Consider the following 22,996-nt stretch of genomic DNA (forward strand, 5'->3'; position numbering starts at 1 on the left):
CCTTAGGTGGCATGATATTTATGCCTGACTCAAAGAATGTGTTTATTTGTCACATACTAATATGGTTGAAGGTGCAAACACACATCTGAATTCTCTGCTACCCTGCTACAAACATTCCTTACAGCTGAAAAAAGTAGTAGTACTGTGGAGATACAGTCACTAGTTGGAGATTTCCCTGTGATGGATATTTTTGACAAAGAAGTTTTATGTGTTCTTCTTTGGTCAGCTGAATTAAGGCTCAAGTCAAGCCTTCCAAATTAAGAGCATAAGGGGTTTGTTTTACAGTTGAGGATAAAAGTTGTTGATCTGTACTGATATGCCACAGATAAAATGAAATGCAATCATATACAAATGATAAATGTGCTCAAGTGTTCTGTGGGTTATGAAACATTTATAATAGGAATGTCTAGCTGTCCATGCAGTTTATATATATATATTTATGTATACATTGAGTGTTTTCAGTAGAATCTTTGAAGAAGAAACAAAATGGAGCATGAGGAACTAAGCACCACTCAAGTAAAAGTGTATTGTTATAATTTTCAGAAAATATTTCTGTATAAACTGATACTTTTCTTGCACAGGGCCAGTGCTGTTTCTCCTCCTGATGTGTTTTTCCTTGCTCAATTAGTCTCCTGTGCTTCCACATGAAGGGAGCTGTTCTTTGGAAGGTGGCAGGGTCCACACCCTCTGCAGCTGGGAACTTAACCCAGTGTTTTGGACTGTTGGATACCTTGCTCTGTGTTCATGGGTCCTGTTCTCTGTTTGCTTTAGCTCAAGCCTGGGAGAACATGATGAGTGCCTCGAGCCAGAGCCCTAACCCTAACAATCCCGCTGAATACTGTTCTACTATCCCTCCTTTGCAGCAGGCTCAGGCCTCGGGCGCCCTGAGCTCTCCGCCTCCCACTGTCATGGTACCTGTGGGAGTTCTAAAGCATCCTGGAGCAGAAGGTAAGAGGACTTCTTTTATTTGCAGTTCACCTGTAGCAAGAATTTGGGCAGTATCTGCACTTCATCCATTCCAAATTCTCCAGCTAATGGCAGTTGTGATACTCCTGCCCTCAGCAGAGATATCAGGTCTTTAAGGACAAGTAAATTGCTCTCAGCAGTTGTGTTTGTGCACGATGCTGCCATAGGGAATGCACTAGGTGATGTTGCAAGTCCCTTCAAGTCCACATTTCTATTTGTGTACTGAAATTTTCCAGCTGATGTTGCTGTGAGATCTTAAATCCTGTTTTTCTTACGTTCTCCCCAGTGGCTCAGCCTAGAGAACAAAGGCGTGTTTGGTTTGCTGATGGGATATTACCCAATGGAGAAGTTGCTGATGCAGCAAAACTGACAGTGGCTGGGACAACTTCCACAGGAACCTTGGCAGTGTCACATGATCCGTCAAAGCCCATGGCCAACAACTCTTTATCAGCAGAAGTAAGGGAGCCTTACTCTGAGTTCAGCACTCAAAACACCTCCTTGTCTTGGCCACAAGCAGTATATGAGCAAGGAAATCTGCTGAGGCTTGTCTTAAATTGCTGTACTGCAAATGTCCTCCTTATTCCAGTGTTTGCAGAGTGCTTAAACAACCATGTATTTGGAACTGAAATGAGCTTTTATGGGGCAGAGCATTGACCAGTGTTTGTTGGCTGTGTAGCTTCCAAGTGTTTGGCTGTACAGCCTGTGTGTGAAGGACATTTGTGTAGTGCATGTTTTAAAACAGGTGAGTCATGGTCAGTAAGGAGTTTAAAACAGTGAGATTGTCAAAGCATGAATCAGAAAAATGCTCTGTTTGTCACAAAATGATATATGCAGGAAAGTGCAGATACAATCTGACCATACCCCATGAGAGTGGAATTGAGACTCCACATACAGGTTTTGTGAGGAAATGGAGGTGTGTGGTGATAGAGAAGGGAGCTGCAGTCTCTGTCTAAGCAGACTTTTTAGTAATAGTTCACATGCAGGAGTCATCACGTGATCATCTATTGTTAAAGAGCCAAATTACTTGGTGTTGCTGGTTCTCCAGCAGACACAGACTCCTTCCCCTACATCTGCAGTGATCTAGTCAGCCAGCTCTTCCATTTTTATCATTATTACTTTGGTAATGTTGCCCTTCCTTGTTGTTTGCTTCTTGTAGACTGATAATGCCTCTGTATTCTCGGGAAATATAACTCAGGTTGGCAGTCCTGTTGGCAGTGCAATGAATCTAATTCCTGAAGATGGGCTTCCTCCAATTCTCATCTCCACTGGAGTAAAAGGAGGTGAGGGTATCATTTGGCAGCTGGCTTTTATGCTTACCAGTTGCAATTTACCTAATGCTTACCGTGTTTATTTTAAAAAGAAGATGCTGGCAATATGCTGAGTATTTGAGGAAATTCTCACTAAATACTCCTGGGTACATTTTGGGACACTCATTTGCTCCACTGGTCCCTCTGAGCCTCTGGGAAGAGCCTCACCTTGCAGTGAAATTCCTGTAAGAAATAAAACACAAAGCAAAACGAATTAACTTCGGTCCAGAAATACGTGCTAATTTCTTCACTAATCGGGCTGTGGGGAATGTTCCACACAGAGATAGATTTTTAATTAGTCCTATGAATATTCATGTTCCCTTCTCTGAAACGCTGTTGGAGCATCAGCTCTGTCTGAGGCATCCCTGAGCGCTGCAGCAACAACGCTCTGGCACATCCTGGCCCACGGTGAAGCTTTTAGTCACTGTGATGTCCCCTTCCAGAGTATCCAAATGGGGGAGGCTTCAGAAAATTAAAAACTGATTTTTAAAAGATATATTAAAAAAAAAAAAGTGTATTTGTTTATCTGAAATTGCTTTCCACAGTCTGATTCATGGCATCCTTTAATGCATTCCTGGAATTATTTTTTCGTCTCTGGTTTTTTTTATTCCTATTAAATGTTTTGCTGATGCTGTGCATTTTTGATGTATAAGCTGGAAGTAACCTTTTATTGCAGGATAGTGTCAAAACTAAAATGTGAGCAGCATTTAATTTCAAAACAATCTGTTCCTTCCTGTGTTAGCTGTTCATATGGATGCCTGATTGTTCAGTCTCCTCCACAAAAAAAGGAGTGAAACTACAATATGCTTTTCAGCTTTCATATAGATAGCCTCATAAATTGTATTTTGCATGCTTAGTTGCTGTTGTTTCCTATGCTGTCACGTGCTGAATTTTCTTAGCAGCATTTTACTTCCCATATTCTAATTCTATTAAAAATAGAAAAATAATTTTTCACATTGGAAAGCAAAATTACCTTTCTCTCTAGATAATTTTAGACTGGGGAGGTTATACATTTCTTTCAAAATATGTTTTCATCAGTGCAGCTGTTTTTTGTTAAAGTTTAACACAGAGTAGATTATAATCAGAGAGATGAAAAATTTTAATTTGCTAATCATCTGGGTCCAATCACAGAGCACACTACAGACATCTTTGGAGTTTCATGTTGGGATCAATTTTACACTGGATTCAGACCTTCCCTGGTTATAAAAAATGCTGTTTCAGATTGTGTTCCCCTCTTTGTTGTAGGTCATGCACAGAAAGTGTGAGTTACCTGACACAGGGACAGACCATGTGTTGGTGTTTGTAGCCCAGGACTGATGCCCTTCTGCTTTACTGTGCCATAAATAATAACAATTTTAACTTCTTTGTCATTTGGGATTTCAGTTGACACTGTGACACACTTCCCAATTTGATTTCAATTTTCTCCTTCAGTTGGTGCCAAAAAATAATTGATTTGTGAAAACAAGCTGCACCTTTCTAAAGGGTGTACAGAGGTTATTGCATAAATACTATTAAAGTTTGAAAATACCAGCCTGGGAAACAATCAGTCAAGCCAGCAGTACTTAAATAAGTGTTTCTTTAAAAGGTCAAAAGAGTAAAAAAAAAAAAGCATCAGAATTGGGGTTATCTCATTATAATGTGGAGTCTGTAGCAGTAAGTTAAGGATTTCATTGTGTGTTTTTCTTTCATAGACTATGCTGTAGAAGAGAGACCTTCTCAGATCTCTGTCATGCAGCAGCTGGAGGATGGTGGCCCTGACCCTCTAGTATTTGTTTTAAATGCTAATTTGCTGTCCATGGTAAAAATAGTAAATTGTAAGTTTTTGTTATGAAATAAATCTTGGTCTGCGAGGGGGGAAATGTTGTATATATTATTAGTAGGAACAGCAGCATTTTTATTTGGTAGGATAGTCTCAGAAAATGTGTACACATTGACAAGTTGGTACTGAGACATATGAAGTTAAATTACAAAAGGCTTTTTTCTGTTGATTTAGACATCAATGCAGATAATTTTGTGTAGAAAATATAAACTAGACTGATAGAGCCTCCAGCTTTGGAGATCTGTGTCTCCTGTCCAGCTTGGTAGGGCTGGGTGTTTTATCCCTTAATAAATTAAGATGTTCACAAGCCTTCCAGCATCTCTTCCATTGCAGTAGGATGTTTTACATATGTATAAAAATGTAACACATAATGGACAGAGGTTTTATTGAAACAATTCTCAGCAAATGAGCTGTGAAGCTTAGAGCATGTGCCTTCACTGACGTTCGTGTGAAGCAGAACAAGCCAGTGAGGTCTCATGAAAAGGCCTGACATTCAGCTCTCCATCCTAAGAGAGAGATCACTGCTGGAAGCTGGTGGAGCTGTCAGGATCATGGGATGCACAGCCAACAGCCTGGCCTCTTCCCAGGCCCCTTCATTCACACTTCCATTCTGTCCTTTAATCTGAATGAAGACACTGCTAAAAGTCTGCTCTGTGGTGTTAATCCCAAGCTCTCACAGGGAGCTGTAATGCTCTGGCTCTTCCTTAGCTGTAAACTGGGAATTACTGAGCTGCCTTTGTTCTGGGTGTGCCTTGCTCGCTCGGCGGCAGATTTGGGATGTGATTTATCCGCCTGACAGACAACGCGACAATTCTTGCTGTACAACTGCCCCTTGCACGCGCTGCCTTCCTGCAGTGTGAGAGGTGGGGCTGTGTTTTGAGATGCTGCTCTCCTGAGCCGTGTTTTCTCTGGGCAGATGTGAACAGGAAGTGCTGGTGTTTCACTACCAAAGGCATGCACGCGGTGGGGCAGTCGGAGATCGTCATCCTCCTGCAGTGTCTGCCCGATGAGAAATGTTTGCCCAAGGATATCTTCAACCACTTCGTGCAACTTTACCGGGATGCCTTAGCAGGTAGGAGTGCTCTCTGTTAAAAATGCTTTGGGTTGGGCCATACTGGCTCAGGTGCATTTTTGTCACAGGAAACAGCTGGTTTTGTGTAAAAAGAGTATAAAAAGAGAGTAAGGGTTGAAGCTGATAGGGGGATGAGTTCTTATTGTTTATTACTACCCAGTGTTATAGTCATCACACCAAACAAAGGTATTAATGAGCTGCTGGTAAGCTGGGGAGCTGCTCCAAAGACCCTCCAGCCAGGAGTAAAGTTTTGGGAATTCTTGTGGATACCATGTTCAACATCCCCAGACCAGGTAGTTCAGAAGTCTGATGATTCCCACACAGTACCTGTGTCCGTTGCCACATTATGGGGATACTATTTATAATATAAAGTAATACAAATATATCTGTGTATGTGTGCCTGGAATTGTGGGGCATTGCAGAAATTATCCCCGAATTTTGAATTTCTGTACCTCAATTGCAAGATTTGTGTGTAAAGCTTTGCACATTTTTTACATTTGCTGAGTAAATAGGCTGCCACTTCTAGCTGTTGGTAGAGTTTAGAATTCAAAAATCGTTGTATAAGGGAAAATGCAAGTATTTGGTTCCACTGATTGGAAAATAAAGCTGGTTTTGCAGAGATGAAATTGGATCACATTAAGGTTACATGCTGAAAATACATTTTCAAAGGGTTCTGCTTATAATTTGCAATGCCTTTGGAGCCATTGAATCCGGTAGTTTAATAAAACAATGAAAAAGATCTTTGTTTCCTAAAATGCCTTGATACAACAAAGGTCAGCTTGTTCAGAGAGGTTGCCAGGTTCAGAATGTATTATTATCACAGGTGATAGTGGATCTTGTGTACACTGCAAACACCTGCCTTTCCAAACCTCAATTCATTTGCAGTTCTTTATCTTCTGATTATGTTGTTCAGAGAGAGGTAGATATGAAAAATTGCAAGCATGTGTATATAAATACATGTATAGATGTATATTGCAGATAGAAACCCAGCTTGGTGTGTATATTGCTATGAAGTTCTGTATAATGACACTACAGAAATACATAATTTATAACTCCTACATAATGTATTTGGAATTCTTTTTTTAGTACCGTAGTGGTAGTAATTGGATATTCCACAATTCCACTGGTCCAAAGAGCTGCTTACTATTGTACAATTCTTAATCAGAACACAAATGCCACTGTTTAAGAATTGCACTGTGTGCTTTCCTGTGGTAGGGTTTGCTCTGGGCTGTATTTCAGACATGAAGTACAAACAGATACCTTCAGTTGCTGTATAAAACCTCCAGGTTTTGTAGATCACAGCACTTGGTTAAGCTCCCATAGCACTGTGGAATGCTCTCCCAATATCCATCCTTTTTCCTTTCCAAGGCACGGGTTGTTTGAGAGGGAGAAGTACATATCAGCATATTTGTAACTCTGGTTTTTTTGGGCTTTATCCAGACACAGAGACAGGATGGGAAGCTGCAGAGTTTCAGTTGGGTCTCTGTAATCCCTTGGAAGTGTTTAGCGGTTTTCCTGCTGTTGGAGATGGAGCTGTTCTTTCCAAGTTGTTCATTTCAGAGGTCCTGCACCTCTCCTGGGATGAGGTGATGGACATTTAGAGCAAATGAGAATTCCCATTAGAAGTTAGAGATTATTGAAAACCCTGCCTCACCTTTTCACTTTTTATTACATACTAGATTGGCTTACATTTATTTTGTCATCAGGAAACTTAAATAAATTCTGTGATGTTTTTTATTTGTTCCCTTTGGCAAAAATTTTCTTTTTAAAAGGTTTCCTTAAAAATAAAAAGGCTGCACCGCCCTGAGCCTTCATTAGTTTTGTTATGGGAAGTCCCCAACATTAAGCTGTGCTCTGGGTTTAGGGCTTTCTAACTGTAGAAAAACCAAGAGATTTTGAAGGAAAAACGACATTTTTCACTATAGATTGTGTGCATGTGAATTGCAAGAAACTAAAGTTGTCAGTTAAGGCAAGCATTAGTTGCTGCTCACTTTCCATCACTTTAGTTTTCCTCTGGCCCCTCTGTCATCAAGCTCCCTGCTGTGTTGCTTCTCTTGTTTTGAAATTGGAAGCTAATGATTTCTGTTGTGGCTGTAGTAGTTGTACTGTTGTGGTAGTAATCCCATGATTATCCTTGTCTGTTGGCTATAAGCCTGGCAGTGAATGGAAAAATGAGAACTTCTGTCCCTCTGAATGGGCACTTTGAGGCAGTTGGATGTGTTAATACAGCGCTGCCAGATCTGCCCTAGTGCATCAGCCCTTTGGTGGAATACAATCAGTGCTACTGTTACTTCTGGAGTGAAAATGTAAATCTGGCAACTGCATGAAATGGCTTTGTGGTCACCCTGGGGTTGGGGATATTCTGTGTGAGGGTGGATCCATCCCAGGCACAGTTTGTGTATTTTTCACCCAGCCTGGTTTTAATCAAACATGGTGGTAACTAATGCAGAGTAGAGCTATAAAAAGGCCCAAGAAGTGGATGTTCTGAACAGAGGAAAGGTTAACTGAGTGAGTAATACAGCCCTGCTACCGTTACGTGAAAGGATGGGTACGAAATCAAACATCATGTAAGGTGTGTGAGTCGTGTTTGGAGAACTGCCACAGACTAGTCTGAAAAACTTTTGGATGCTGGCAGGGGTTACTCACTGATAGTAAGTGAAGCATTATGGCCTTTGCCAACAGGAGTAAGTTCTTTCCAAATTACTTGCTGATGTGTTGCAATAAAAAGATGCTGAGCATGGTCAGAACTTTGGATGTGGAGTTTCACGTGATTTTTTTCTCAGTGCTGGCACCTGCTACAGGTGTGCTGTGCCATCGAGGTACAGTCAGGGTCTTGTCTCTTCTGTGTCTCTTTGTGGCTCTTGGTGTGAGAGGGACTGGGTTTGTGTTCCTTCTCCATAGAGAATGAGCTCATCTGCTCTTGAAGAAAATCCATCTGGCAGGGCTCTTCACAGGTAAATACTGCTCTGAACTGGGGTTCTTGGGGTTTTCAGGATGTCAGCACGGTGTTGGTACTTGGCAGTTCCTGGCTGTTCCTGGTGACAGTGGAATGAGGCTGGACAGCTGTGGGCTGACTTCCCTAAGCCTGCCCTGAGACTGGATGTCCATACCACCTTTGTGACCTGGCATGAACCAAGGGATAGAAGGATACATTAGGAATTTAACCTTTCTGGTTTTGCTAAAAGCACCTACCTGGCTTTACCACATATTGAGGACCATAAACAAATGCAGGAATCTTTATTTTCCCCTCTACCTTTCCCAGTAGGGATTGCCAAACTGCTATGTTAAGTCCATTGATACCTAAGTGAAGAATTCAAACCAGCATGGATCACAATTGAAGGGAAATCACATCAGTGGAGAAAAGCATGGTTTTTTGAAAGGACTTTGTAGAGATGTTTAAGATTTAAAGTCAAGGATAACCCAGCATAATTGAGAAGAGAGTAAGTATTGACCCCCTGCAGAACTGCTTTAGATGCATCATGCACACCTAAAGCACTTCCTAAATAATGTCAGTTGTCTGATGTCAGGTGCTGGAACTTAATAAAAGGAAAGGCACCTTTCTGCTCACTCTGAGATTACCTCTCCAGAAAGGAAGTTGTGATATTTTTTAAATTACATTACATGATTTTGAGAAGGATAGCTATTTTGGAAAGCTTTTTCTGACACCTACACTTTCTCTACAAGCTTCTGAAACACAGTTCTGTGCTTCAAATGTGTAGTGGTGCAGTGGGTTGGGTTTGACAATGTAATAGCAGCTTCTCAGTGGGGCCTTGGCTTGGAATCACCTTCAGAGATGTGGCAGGAGAGGCTGACAAACCCTGGACAGTGCAGAAGTGTCTGTGGGGCCCAAAGAGGCTGTCTGACTTGGGTTTGCTGATTGAAAAGGGCACTAGAGAAGAGAAGTGTGTAGGAAAACACTCGAGTCTTCCCATGCTGTCCACATCCAGTCTCTTGTGTGCTCTTACAAATAACAGATTGCAGCACAACTACCTAATGCCAGTAATTTGCCCTCTTAAAGCAGTGGTAACCTCTTGGAGCTTGCACTGTGCAAGCTATTTGTGTCAGAAGGAGTCATTTATAATGCTGTGGCTTATGGAAGGAAAGGGCTGAACAGCTGAGTTGCAGATTCCACTCGTAAGGGTTTTTTCCTGTTTCCGTTGGCTGAAAAATTCTTATTTAGGCATCCCAGGCGTGTGAGCCTCGGAGCTCCATCTCCTGAAACGGAAAAAATAAGGAGTCATCCCCTTCTGCTGCAGCACTTGGCACCAGTCTCAAGTGGAAACGTCTGATTGCTTTGTCACGGCAGTGGGCAGTGCCACACGCCTGGGATCTGTACAAGGCCCTGCAGCTGCACTTTGCCTGGCCTCTCCCACACAGAAAACACCCAGGAAAGGAGCAGGATCCAGTTCAGGCTGGCAGCTCACATCCCTCAGCCTGCAGGGGCAGGAAGGATTGTTATGGTCACGTTGGAACCGAGAACCCTCAGCAAGGAATGGTACTATTGGGTCTATTTGGGTAGGAACAGATGGGAAGGGGAAAAGGAAGCACAAATGGAGAAGAGGCGATTAGTGAGGGTAGGTGGCAACTGCAAAAGCAAATGAGTGCCAGCAGCTATTTTAGATAAGTGCAAATCTTTCCTGAGCACCAGTGGGTACACAGGTTTGCACTCACTAGCAGGATGCCCGAGCTGGTGCACTGGTGTATCCTCTGAGCAGGCAGCAGTGTCACAGCACCCCTGACAGATGTGCATTTGGCATGGGCAGGGTCAGTGACTCTCAGCAGCTGACGACACTGGGTGTGGCTCTGTTAATCATGTTAGGGGGACCAGTAGCTACTTTTCATCAGGTATGCTCAGCTGAGCCACTCAGTGTCCAGTTGTAGCCACTCTGGGAGTTGTGCAGTTTGATCTGGGGTGATACTGTGAGCTCTGGGTTGTGTGTGTCTGTAAAATTACAGATTGACTTTCCAGGACAGTGACAAGCCCTGAGTGACCTGCACCCTGCTATGGGATGTCTGGGCTGCCAAAGCCTGCTCACCTTCTAACAGAGAACTTGAGAACTTGGTTTGTGCAGCACTTTGTGGGTGCAGAAAAAAAAGAATCCACGAAAGTGCCTTCAAATTTGAATAACGAGGAAACCCCTGAGAATATTTGTTAGTTGGAGTATGAAGGGAGCCTTTTGTTTAGAGGCCTGGCAGTAGCTCTGTTTAAAGCTGGCCAGCCCAAGGTCAGGTGAAGGAAGCAATACTCAGTGGTGATTGTGCCAGGGGTGTCTGGAGGGATGCAAAGCAAGCATGGCCACATCTCCAGAGGGAGGGCTGGAATAGCTGTGTTATTCTCACAGGTTGTATTACTGAGGATGTCAGAGTTGCACTTCTGTGGCTCACGTTTTCACCTGCTTAAAACCTCGTGTTTGTTCGTGCGTGCCTCGTGTGTGAAAGGCAGAAAGGCTCCAGTTACTCTCCAGTGGTTGTGCACATTGGAGACATGCACGTCACTGCCTTGAGTTCAGATACACTCCATTACGAGGTGCTGAGCAAAGAGCAGAAAGTCTGCTTAGCAGGCTGCAGGTGGGAAAGCCTGGGATTGCTGCAGGAGCCCAGGGGTCTGCATGAGTGCCTCAGTGCCGGGCCATTCCTCAGGAGCGGTGTGATCGAGCACACCATGCTCCCTGAAATTACTTGTGTTTTTCTTTGAGAGCAAATCAGCGCTATTAATATTCACATCTTCCTATGGAGAATTGTGATCAGCTGTTCTGTACATTGTTTGCCTGCTGTTGTTGTCATTTGATAAAAGGAATCGCACCATGGGTCTTCGCTTCAACGTGAAATGCTGTGTTGGATGCTATAATAGCCTAATCAACATTCAGAGTCAGTCAGCCGTTCCAGTGTAAACATTTTGGGAAATTAAGAGCATCAAAGAGTAAAAATGTGAATAAAAATTAGTGGTGTTTCTCCCCTGTGTCTCTCAGTTTTACATTAAGTGTACTAATGAAATAAACACTCTTTTGTGTAATTCCTGAAATGACCCAGATCTCCAGGAGGTGTCTGAGCAGGCACCCCAGTGGTTTGCCGAAATGGAAGGACAACCAGTGGGCATTAGTTGTTTGACCAGGTGCACAGCCCTCCTTAAATTGCAGCTGAATAGAAAAGTTTGGTTCAATCATCAGCAGCTTCTGCAGTGGAAGTCCCTTGAGTATCTGGGAGATACTGAAAACAGGCTTTCTGTGGGGGTTTTTGTAGTGCCAGGGGGAAGTTGCAGGAACCATTTCCTTGGCAGCAACACTGGCCTGAGCTGCTCTGTGATACCTGTGATATCCTGTGATCTCCCTGGCACAGGTTGCCCAGAGAAGCTGTGGCTGCCCCATCCCTGGGAGTGTCCAAGGCCAGGTTGGATGGAGCTTGGAGCAACCTGGTCTGGTGGAAGGTGTCCCTGCCCATGGCAGGGGGCTGGAATGAGATGAGCTTTAAGGTCCCTTCCAACCCAAACCATTGTGTGATTCTGTGAAACAGGCAGATCACAGGAATGATTGAGGCAAAAGCCTCCCTGCTCTCCAGGAGAGGTTGGAGCTCTGTGTTGTTGTTTCAGGTGTGAGTAATACACAGAAGCGCTTCAGGAAGCAAAGTGAGTTTAATTTGGATTTTTCGGTTTCCCTTCTGAAAAACTCCTGGCATTCTTGGCACAGCTCTCAAACTAGTGAAGTAATGACCTTTTTGTTTCCACAGGCAACATCGTTGGCAACCTGGGACACTCCTTTTTCAGCCAGAGCTTCCTCGGAAGCAAAGAACACGGAGGCTTCTTGTACGTTGCAGCAACGTATCAGTCCCTGCAGGACCTGGTGCTCCCAACCCCACCGTACCTGTTTGGCATCCTCATCCAGAAATGGGAGACTCCCTGGGCTAAAGTGTTCCCCATCCGGCTGATGCTGAGACTCGGAGCCGAGTACAGGCGTGAGTTTTGGGAACAGTGTGATTTTTTCACAAAATACCTACATTGCTGGAGAGCAAAAAGAAAATCCTAAAATTTGCCTTCTGAGAATGAAGACTGTAGGTTAAACTTGTCCAAAGAGACATTCGTGTTAAAGATGTGTAGGGTTTTTTGTGTATCCATGAGGGTTTTTGAAGTAGTGCATTTATTCCCATCAATATTTAGACAAACAAACAGAATGCCCATATTTCGGATGTGACATCTGTTTTGTAGCACAGAAAGAAATGTTTTCATAGTGACAAACAGAAGTACCTGCTCTGACACATTGTGAAGCTGGGATTTGCATTATTTCCACAGCTGTGGTTTGGATTTAGGCACATTCCCATGTGCTGGGGCAGTTGTGACTGCAGGTCACTCCTCAGTCTCTTCCTGGAAGGTGCTGCATTTGTGTCCAGGGTTTCCTGGGTTTCCTTCCCTCCTGTTTTCTGGTGGAACTGTCAGATTTGAGCCATTTGTGCAGCCCTGCTGGCTCTGCAGCAGATCAGATCAGCTCAGGAGTCCCTGTGGGCTGCTGGATTTGCAGAAAACATCTGCTGAGCATCCGCAGATCAGCCTTGCAGCTCGGGCTCAGGGAATTCAGAGCATCTGGGAGTAGCTGAGCTGCTGTTCACAGACACGGGAAATGCAGCCCTTGTCGGTGCCTCGGGGCACTGAGCACCAGCTGGTCGCTGTGTGGGGGCCGTGGTGCTTTCAGACACTGCACTGATTCCCATCAGGAAATCCTCACCATGTTATTCAATCCTGCAGCCCCTTCTGACCACACTGGGAGCTGTGGAGATGTGTGGCATTTGGGGAAATCAGGCTGAGTGTTTGCCTGAGGATAGTTTAGGAACCTTCCTTCAAACGTGTGTTTAGGAAGCCTTGGCACTGAGTGTCACTGCATGAGTCACGATCCAGGCATTGTGGTGGCTCCTGCTGCAACACAGTCAGGCAGCCAGATCCAGACACTGCCCTGGGAGCTTCATCACAGCTGTTTTACAGGTATGGCCAAGGCAGCCAAGGAATGCAGGTGTTTCACATTGCTGACATACCATAAATGGCCTATTTAATTGTTTGTGACGTAGCCCTGTAGAGCTTGCCACCTTCTTATGAAATAATGAAAACAGCAAATGGAATAATCTGGATTATCACTTGAATGTCCCACCTGTCAGCCACAGAACTGACAGGTTTACGATGCCGTAGTGGAGAGCAGCAGGAGGGTTGTACAAAAAAAGGAAGAAGCCATTTCCAAGGCTCAGAAAAGTCTCAGAAAAGCATTTAGAAAGGCCATCTTTGCCATCAGGGTCCAGGTCAGCAGGTTCAGTGCTGCAGTGTGGCACTTGTCAGCTTTCCACATAATTATTCTTGTTTCTGGGGCAGTGGCACACATGGAAGATGCATTATGGCCTTAAACCCTTCTGCCCTTTCGCTTTTTAAACACTGGACTTTCCAGCCTCTTCTTTAGCTGCTGCTCCTCACATCCAGCTGAGGAGGTGCTGTTTGAGTCTGGTTTGCAGGATCTCAGTGTGTAAATGACAGTCTGACCTGTTGTGTTTTATTCCAGTTTATCCCTGCCCACTTTTTAGTGTCAGATTCCGTAAGCCTTTGTTTGGAGAGACTGGACACACGATCATGAACCTCCTTGCAGTAAGTGCTGCCGTGGAATTCGCGTGTTCCATCCCTGGGAGTTCTCTCAGTGTGGGGAGGACTGAACTCCTGCTGCACGTGGCATCAGGTTCAGGAGATGCCAGGGGAGATAGTGGGGGTTTGGATGAATTTACCTGCTGTGCTGACAGTGGGTATGAGCTTTCATCGACACAGTGAGTTGTAACCAGGTACCCACATCAACATCCCAAACCTGGCCGCCGGAGGATGTTTGGATGTTGAAAAAAGAGCATTATTTGCTCAGATTGCTTCCTCAGAAGTGCTGGGTCATCACAGCGTGCAGTCACAGCTCTCTGATTACACAGTGCTTCAACTGAAGGGAAGTTATTATCTCTTCCTACTTTGCAAATATTTTCAATATAGAAAATTCTCCTTGATGCATGACTTAATCTCACTGCTGGAAAAACTAATATCTCCATCCAGTACCGTAACAGAACACAGAGAGCAGGTTGCATTATGTACAGTGATGATATTCAAGGCTGGAGAATATTAATTTTGATGTAAGAAAATGAGTGAAAATACTTATGCTGCCTTACAGTCACAATTACAATTACTGCAATGACACAGGTTACAGGCTGTGGTGTCCCTGTCCCTCCCTGCCTTTCAGTCACTGATTACAGTTATTTGAATGGGTTAACTAATAGTCACCAGGGGAGTTATGAAACCTCTAGTGTTAATGATGATCATTGTGCCTAACTTAAAACCTTGTTTTAATTACCAGGACTTCAGAAATTACCAGTACACACTGCCTGTGGTCCAAGGTTTAGTGGTTGATATGGAAGTCAGAAAAACCAGCATCAAAATTCCTAGCAACAGATATAATGAGGTAATGCTTGTCATTCATACGTTTCTGTACAGTTTCTTTGTGGTTGGAGTACCTGGGATCTGAAGGAATTTTTATTTTATTCACAACCACAAGGGAAAAATGCCTCAAAAGCAAAGAGGACGTGCAGGATGCACAAGGCTTTTGGAAGTGAATGGGGGTGGCTGCACAGGAAGAACACAGTTCCATTCAGTATTAATTAAACTCTTAAACTCTTTTTTCCTTCAGGTTTTTGAGCTGTTTACATACAAAGTGTAACATGTTTGATTTGAGCAAATCGATTGACAGACTTTACACTCGAGGTAAACTAGGAAGAAAAAATGCATTAGCTTTTCTCTCATCTACGTTGTGTCTTCCCACTGAAAGCATTTTGTAGTGTTTGTTGGATTGCTGATTATTTTATGTGAAATTTCCCTCAACATCTAAATTTCATACTTGATTTCTGGCGTGAGAAAATCAATCAGCATCTGCAGGAGTTAGTGCTGCTGAGAAAGCTGGGGGAGGAGGTGTTTGAACAGTAATGAAAGAGAACAGTGGAGAAGGTGATTGATTTTATGTTCTGTCTGAGGAGAAGGGGGTAACTTGGTACTTTGAAACCAATCAGAGCTGGGGAGAGAGCAAACCTCCCGGGCAAATGGTATTTACAAGAGTTCTTGTAAGATCAGAGCAGAATGCAGCTTCATCTCAAGAGGGAATTCCCCTGCAAGAAACATTCGAGTAAAATCCGTGAGAATAAAGACATTCATTGGAAAGAAAAGAAGAAAAAGTGTTCTTAGGTGAAGTTTGAGAAAAGATTAAATTGATGAAGCCAGAAGATAAAGGGTCTGTTAAAAGGTGCTTTAATTTTTGATGCAGCTGTGAGAGAATGGAAGAGGTCAGGGAGGTTTGTGTGAATTCAGTCTGGATTGGCACAGCCTGCAGTTCAGTGCCAGCCCTGCCTGGCCTCACAAGGTGCCAGCTCCACTCGTGTCACACTCTGGCTGAGCAGGGCTGGGAGGGAGTTGCTGTGCCAGGGAACCCAACAGCAAAACCTCTGCCTCGTGCTTGGGTTCTCTTGCCAGTGTCCAGCAAGGATTCGACTTTTTAAATTGAGAAAGTGTTATTTATTTAACATTATTGCTTGTGATCCAGTTGAAAGGTTGAATTAGTAGAAATTTTTCATCTGAGTTTAGTTTACATTAAGATGAATTAAACCACAAGGCATTTACTTTTTTTCCCATGTAAAGCAGTCAATGACTCAAAGTATCTCAAAAATTAAAAACTCATTCAAAATCTCATGCATGGATTAAATGTGGAGAATTCAGCATGTAATGAACAAATTAGACATTAATATGTAGTTTTCTATTAAATGCATATTTTTGTCTTCAAACTATTTAAATTATCTACAACGTAATCCTTAGTTGCATGTTTAGTCCCTCAGCAAAGGTGACTCATTTCTTAATCAGTCACCTTCTAATGAAGCACAATTGCCATGTCCAGTTGTTCCTTGTGCTGAAGGCAACTGCTGAGCTCCACCCAGATGGCTGTTCTGGAGCTAAAATCTTTCTGGAGCATGACATGATAAACTGGATAATGAAACCCACTGTTGTTTGATGCAAAATCGTAATTAAGTTTCCTCCCCAAACATTACACCTGTGCACATTTGTCAGCAGTGAGCATCAGCTGATGTTCCTGACACTATAATTAAGGTTTTGTGTTGGACTCAGAGAGACAGATGTGTTGTGTGTAGCCTGAATACTTATCAGCTCCAGGAAGGAGAGGGTGGGAGTTTTGAGTGCTGCTAAGAGATGTCAAATAATTCCGCATTTTCCTTCCCGCCAGGGTTTTCACTGTGGGGGAATTTGTGCAATTCAATTTGACTTGTTTTCTTTTAAGCAAACATGTCATTTTCGGGTTTGAAACAAATTCCAGAGCTAGATGACTCCCTCAGTTTTCTTTTGGATCAAAAATCACATACTCTGTGCCTCCCTGAAGAGTGGAGAGAAGGAAAGGAACTCTATAATGTACAGGAGTGTTTTGCCAAGGCGTGTAACTTGGTGTGTGTCAGATGATAAGCAGCAAAACTGAAGGGCAGAGGCATCACAAATATTACTGGATGCTTTCTGGAGGCCTTCTCTGCAGAGAATTAAAATTCTTTCTGGATATCTATGATTTGGATCTTTTAGGAAAGTGTTTTAATTGGGAACATTAATTCCAGTTTCACCAGTTCTTTCAGAGAGACACTGAAGCTTTGGTGTCTGGTCCTGGCAGAACAGGATGAGTGCCCGTGTGGCATTTATGATTTATGTCCTAAGCCACTGGAGTTGTGTAAACAAGCCAGATATTTCCTCCCAGGGTTTTTCTAATGGCTTTTTTCTGTGTATTTTTAAAAATAGGTAGAGGTAACAGCTTTTGCAACTTACATAGCTCAGCTGTCCCTGACATCATTTATCTTAATGGCACAAAAGATGGCACTTTAAAAAATCCAAGCAGCAAAATACTTGAACCCTCTTCTCAAAAGCAGTTTGTGGTTCCGAGTGATTAAACCTGACATGGGACACGAGCACTGTTGGGAAGCTTGCTCTGTCTGTTTAAACTGCTCCAAGAACCACCTGTTTCTGGAAGTGCTTGCTGAAGTGGGTGGGAATTCTAACCCTTTGTGTTTGCAGATGATGAAAGCCATGAACAAATCCAACGAGCACGTGCTGGCGGGGGGCGCCTGCTTCAACGAGAAGGCCGACTCGCACCTCGTGTGTGTGCAGAACGACGATGGGAACTACCAGACACAGGCCATCAGCATCCACAACCAGCCCAGGAAGGGTGAGAGAGGCTCAGCTCTGCCTGGGTGCTGCTGTCCCAGCCCTGTGGGGCTCTGGGAATCAGTCACAGCTGGCTTTGGCTGCCTTTCACTGAGGTTCTGTCAGAGAAAATCGTTCTGAGCACTGGCGTTACTGCTGGGCAGCTCTGTGAGCTGGACCTGCAACGTGAGGAGTTTCCCATCTGCCCTTCACCCCTTGGTGCCTTTATTCCCCTTGCAGACCCCATGAGCTCAGGTGTCAGGGGCACACTGGTTTGCAGTCTTTGTGCAGCCCACATCACACTTCTGTGGGTCAATGGTGCTGTTCTGACTTTGCCCGAGATGTGTTTCAGCAACTTCAGAGATGAAGCAAACAGAAAATAAAGCAGAGAGCAGTTGCTCTCTTGTCCCTGTGGCAATGCTGCTGGCACAGGACAGCTCAGGACTTGCAGTGCTCCAGAGGTCACCGTGCTGGAACTGGCTTAGGCAACACCTCTCCATTAATAATGAGCTGGCTTTGGCATTACTGGAGGTGCAGGTGAGGTTGTGGTTGCCTGTGCTTGACCTACACCATGTGAAAGGAAGAAGATCAGATTTAGTATGAGAGAAAGGCAAATAGGAATAACCAACAACAGCAGCAGCATTTTAATAATGCAGCTGCAGGAAACTTCTCATGTTCACCTTAATTAGACCATCTGATTTCCAGGCTGTATTTTTGTTACAGTAGGCTGAAAGGCTGCAGCAGCAATGTGCTGAGAATTTAAATGGGGCTTTGGGGAACATTTCTGGCAAATAAATTTATACAATCTCCAAATGAGAACAAGACAGAGGCTGACACTGGTGTTTTGCAAGTATCCCCAGTCATCCCAGTGAGAACACTGCATGGGATGTCACTCAGGACTGACAGTCTTGTCTGACTTCTGTTAACTTCACGTGTGGGTCAAGAAGAGGGATTCCCAGCAGGAATTTCATGGTGCTTAGTAATCATTTAAGATAATTTTACTTTGTCAGGTGGCTCTGAGCTGTGGCCTTGTCAGAGGGTTGGTGTTACAGTGCAATCCATGAACAGCTCACTCACACTCTTCGCCAGCTGTGTGGGAACACTTAGAAGTTAATTATGTACTTGGTTACCCAAAATTAGTAATTCTAAAATTTAGAGGTGTTTAGGCAGGGAGAGGGAGAGTGATGAAATAGGAGGATTCATCAAGCTTGACAAAAACTGTTGTCCAGTTTAACTGGGTGATTTGCCTTTGCATATCCAAGCCTATGATATGCAGTACAGTCACCATAACTCCAAGCAGCATTTCTTCTGATTTAGGTTAATCACCTCCTGGGCTGATAGAGCTGTGATACCTGATTCTGGTGTAAGGCATTGCTTTACAAAAGCCTCCCTAAACCTCTCCTGTTGTTGTTGTTGTTGCAGTGACTGGTGCCAGCTTCTTTGTGTTCAGTGGAGCTTTAAAATCCTCTTCAGGCTACCTTGCCAAATCCAGTATAGTGGAAGGTAAGAACTGAACTGCTTCTTCAAACACCCTGCTTTCCTCTCAGCACAGCTCAGCTCTGCAGCTGGCAGGGCTCTGCTCCATGCCTTGGGTCTGGGGATCATCCTGCTGCTTCAGCTTTATCCTACTTTTTAGCAAAAAGCACCCCCTTTCCTCTAATGAGGAGGGACTTGTGCAGATGCTGTAAAACGGGGTCACAAGACAATGAGGGTAAGATGTGACATACCTGGCTTGGGAGCTTGTGACTGTTGTTTCCCATGTCAGCACTCAGCAGAGCTGTGTTTTGGGAAGATGAGAGTTCAGAAATGGTTTTACAGAGCATTGCTGCCCATGATGCCTAAAAATGAACATTAAACGTTTGTGTTGCAAGCAGAGGAAGGATGTTGTGGTTTTTTTCTATGTAGGCTCTGTTTGTTGTGGTTTATCTTGGCTTATGAGGATTTCTTGGTTCCCCAGATGGAGTGATGGTCCAGATAACTGCTGAGAACATGGACTCCTTGAGGCAGGCCTTGAGAGAGATGAAAGACTTCACCATCACTTGTGGCAAAGTAGATGCTGAAGACCCTCAGGAACAAGTTCATATTCAGTGGGTAGAAGATGACAAAAACTTTAGTAAGGGGTAAGTAGAAGAGCACTCACTTGATACTGGTGACTGATTCTGTTAAAATTTTTAATTGATCTTACAAGGCACGTGAGTCTTCAAATCAATAGGAATTCAAAGTCTGTGCCTCTCTTTTGAGTGATAAGATGCAATTAATTGTCATGAAAATGGAACTGAGATACCAGAGCTTTGGGGCATCGATTTAGAAAATTGCCAATGCTATGGATTTTTTGCCATTGCCAATATCCAGTTACTGGAAACCACTAATCTGTGTCCAACACTCAGTGCTGAACCCTGCACACTGTGGTCACTTTGCTCTCTTGGTGCTTAGTTTGCATTAAGTAGAGCTGGAAATAAAATTGCTGAACATCAACAGTATCTTTGGACACTTGATACTTAAGCCAAAAGAAAGGTGGATTTGGCAGCTTAAGTATTTATGTCAGTAAAGTGCTGTTGGGATGTATTTGATATTTAAGGACTCAGCACCTAGAAAGGGTATTTCTGTAGTTTCGGGCTCTCCAGATCAGTCTTGGGTTCTGTAACCAAATCCTGGGCTGTGTAAGTCGTGTTTCAGGTACTGCTGGCCTACAGAGTTTACAAATGAACAGAAATCCAATCTGTATGAAACTCCTCTTTGCTGTGGTAGCCCCTCAGATCCCCCAGCTCTGGAGAACAGCTTTGCTGGAAATGAGCCCCTGGTTTGTGCACGTGAGCCCCTTCAGGGGCTGCCCTGATTCCAAGGGAGTTCCCTCCTGCAGCAAGCTCTGCCCAGCTCGTGTCTCCTGCTGCCTGGGAACTGACCCTTCTCCCTCCCTCTTGCAGCGTTGTGAGCCCTATTGATGGCAAATCCATGGAATCCATAACCAGCGTGAAGATATTCCACGGCTCGGAGTACAAGGCCAACGGGAAGGTCATTCGGTGGACGGAGGTGAGTCTGTCACACCCAACTGCACTGAGCCAACAGCAGCACTGGGGCTGCAGCCTCAGCCTCCTCTGCCTTGGAGCTGCTCACCCAGCTCACCCAAACGAGAGCAGCAAACGCCCCTGAACAATCCTGGGATGCCTTTCCCGCCTGCAAGGGCAGACACCGTGCAGGACACAACACCCTCCCCCTGCTGATACCCCGGCCTGTGCCGCTCTGGCCCCCTCTGCTGACAGGGCTGTGGAACAGGGGGCACAAGAACAGCACTTGGTGACTGCATTACACAAGGGAACAGCTGGTTTCATCTGCATTCGAGTTAAAAGCTGCCTTTTTATACAGAGACAAATCTTCATATAAATGGTTTTTTAAAAATGTTATTTCAAGCCACCTTCTCTGAAATGGTTCATGTTAAAATGAAAGTGCTGTGGCATCAATCACTTCAAAATGCTTGCACAGCTGATGTTACCTGTGACTCTGCCAGCACACAAATGCTGATGTCAGAAGATTTCTGTAAGTGTGTCACTCTGCAGCTTGCCACCTATGTGTCCTTTTTTTCCCCAGGTCAGATGGGCTCAAAAGAAACAAGTTAAGTGACAACAACAGCTCAGATCTTCAGGCCTCTGCTAAAAATGTAATTTTTCTGAAACTAACATCTGTTTAAAAGCACTTTTCCATTAAAACTTTGTGTAATACCTAGTGAATTTCCATAGTGAGGCTTTTGACCAAAATCTCAGAGGACAGGACTATTTAAATCTTCTGAAGATTTAAGACAAGGCCCCCTAAGGTGGCTTGTCTTCAGGGGCTTTTGCTGGCCTTCCCTGAACAGCTCTTCTTTAAGTCTTCATTTGTGGAAGTTTAAATGGCACGTCAGTAACCCCAATCTTCTAGAAAAGCCAAGTGTTATGTCTTGTGTTAACTCTTCCCTTCAGGTGTTTTTCCTTGAAAACGATGAGCAACACAACGGTCTGAGTGACCCAGCTGATCACAGCAGGCTGACTGAAAACGTGGCAAAGGCTTTCTGTCTGGCTCTGTGTCCTCATCTGAAACTGCTGAAAGAAGATGGAATGACTAAGCTGGGTCTGCGTGTCACCCTGGACTCGGATCAAGTAAGTCTGGAATCAGTTTGGTTTAACTGGGAGGTTGTTCCCCAAAGAGGGAATACAGCACTTTAACCAGAATGTTGGAAGTACCCATAGCAGATGCTAATCAGGTGGTGCTGGCTGTTGTTTGGTGTTTTGGGACATCTCTTAGAGCTGGAAAGCCAGTGTCCAGCCTGAATTAGCACAGGCTTGACCCCCATATGGCACGAGCAGCACAGGTGTATTAAATGTGCTCCTGTGTGAGCACAAACCACTGCTCACAAGGTGGCTGCTCCTAAAAGATCCCAGTCTGCATTTGAGGCCAAGGAATGGACAGAAGGTCCCCTCGAGGGCTCCACAGCCACAGCTCCCAGCAGAGCTGAGTCCCCCAGGACAGCTGGGCTGGGCTGGGAGCAGCTGGGCTTGGTGTCACCCAGCTCCTGAACAGTGCCCAGCCTAAGCTGATAACGCTGAGGGCAGCTCCTGCTGCTCTCAGGGAGCTGCTCTGGCAAAGCAGGAGAAAAAAGAGGCTTCTTTTGCCCAGGCAGCCACAGGAAGCAGAAGTACAAAAGCAAGGGGCAAAGCTGCTTTAGTGCCTGCGAGATCCAGTTCACGCACCCACTCCTGAGGCAGAGACCACAGCTCCTCCTCCCTCCCTGCCCACTGACTCAGCCTCATGTCCCTCTTAAAACCCACTCTTACTTTGTATTTTGTAGGTTGGTTACCAGGCTGGGAGCAATGGACAGCCACTGCCCTCTCAATACATGAATGACCTGGACAGTGCCTTAGTGCCAGTGATTCATGGAGGGGCCTGTCAGTTGAGTGAGGGGCCAGTCATAATGGAGCTCATCTTTTATATTCTGGAAAACATCTCATAAGAGGACTTCATTTTCTGTTCAGACCTGTTCCAGCAGCAGTTGTATCTGAATCATTTGCACTTTAAAACTGGAAAAATTAAGCTTTTGTTAACACTATTGGGGAAGTGGGGGGAGGGGGGAGGGACAGTTGTTCCATAATTCTAAATCTTCTATGCATTGTCAACAACCAGAGGATCAGGGCAGCTTCTATACTACAACATGGCTATGCTATCCTTGCAGCTAATCCACTTCTGTTACTGTTTAGAAAAATGCTCATGTTTAAAGACTTACAGTCCTGTACTCTCGATGCTCAAAAGGGTGCAAAGATCACTGGGGCATAAATAAAAAGTGAAACTCCAACCTTGTAGTGTTTGTAGATGGCCATGTAAGAACCAACAGCCAAGCCCTCCATTCTGACCTCATCACAACCTTCGTGGGTATTGCAGACACTGAACAGTAACGTTTACATTATTTTGACCAGATTATTGGTTGAAATACGTTTGGAGAAGCCCTTGAGAACTATGGAAAGATTGTGGTGGTAGTGGATCAAGGGTTGGACTTGATGATCTCAGAGGTCCTTTCCACCCCATCTGATTCTATGATTCCCCAGCCATAACTCCCCTTGTCTGTGTCCAGAGGAGCA

The 22,996-nt window shown here is 44.3% G+C and overlaps 1 protein-coding gene across 1 annotated transcript in view; it reads left to right on the forward strand.

The window, feature by feature from the left end:
* The window catches only part of ZFYVE9 (zinc finger FYVE-type containing 9), a 51,744-nt gene extending 29,031 nt beyond the window's left edge, over nt 1-22,713 (forward strand). The window contains exons 6-19 of the mRNA XM_050306319.1: nt 772-948; nt 1,253-1,422; nt 2,123-2,246; nt 3,965-4,087; nt 5,009-5,164; nt 11,888-12,112; nt 13,693-13,775; nt 14,515-14,619; nt 17,265-17,415; nt 18,816-18,896; nt 19,351-19,513; nt 20,318-20,423; nt 21,347-21,523; nt 22,213-22,713. Coding sequence (XP_050162276.1) covers nt 772-948; nt 1,253-1,422; nt 2,123-2,246; nt 3,965-4,087; nt 5,009-5,164; nt 11,888-12,112; nt 13,693-13,775; nt 14,515-14,619; nt 17,265-17,415; nt 18,816-18,896; nt 19,351-19,513; nt 20,318-20,423; nt 21,347-21,523; nt 22,213-22,374 — 2,003 coding nt within the window. The 3' untranslated portion in view covers nt 22,375-22,713. The remainder of the gene's footprint in view (nt 1-771; nt 949-1,252; nt 1,423-2,122; nt 2,247-3,964; nt 4,088-5,008; nt 5,165-11,887; nt 12,113-13,692; nt 13,776-14,514; nt 14,620-17,264; nt 17,416-18,815; nt 18,897-19,350; nt 19,514-20,317; nt 20,424-21,346; nt 21,524-22,212) is intronic.
* Nucleotides 22,714-22,996: the final 283 nt, after the last annotated feature.

The sequence above is a fragment of the Myiozetetes cayanensis genome, unplaced genomic scaffold (assembly GCF_022539395.1).
Source record: "Myiozetetes cayanensis isolate MyiCay16 unplaced genomic scaffold, myiCay2020 scf12, whole genome shotgun sequence".
NCBI classification, from domain to species: domain Eukaryota; kingdom Metazoa; phylum Chordata; class Aves; order Passeriformes; family Tyrannidae; genus Myiozetetes; species Myiozetetes cayanensis.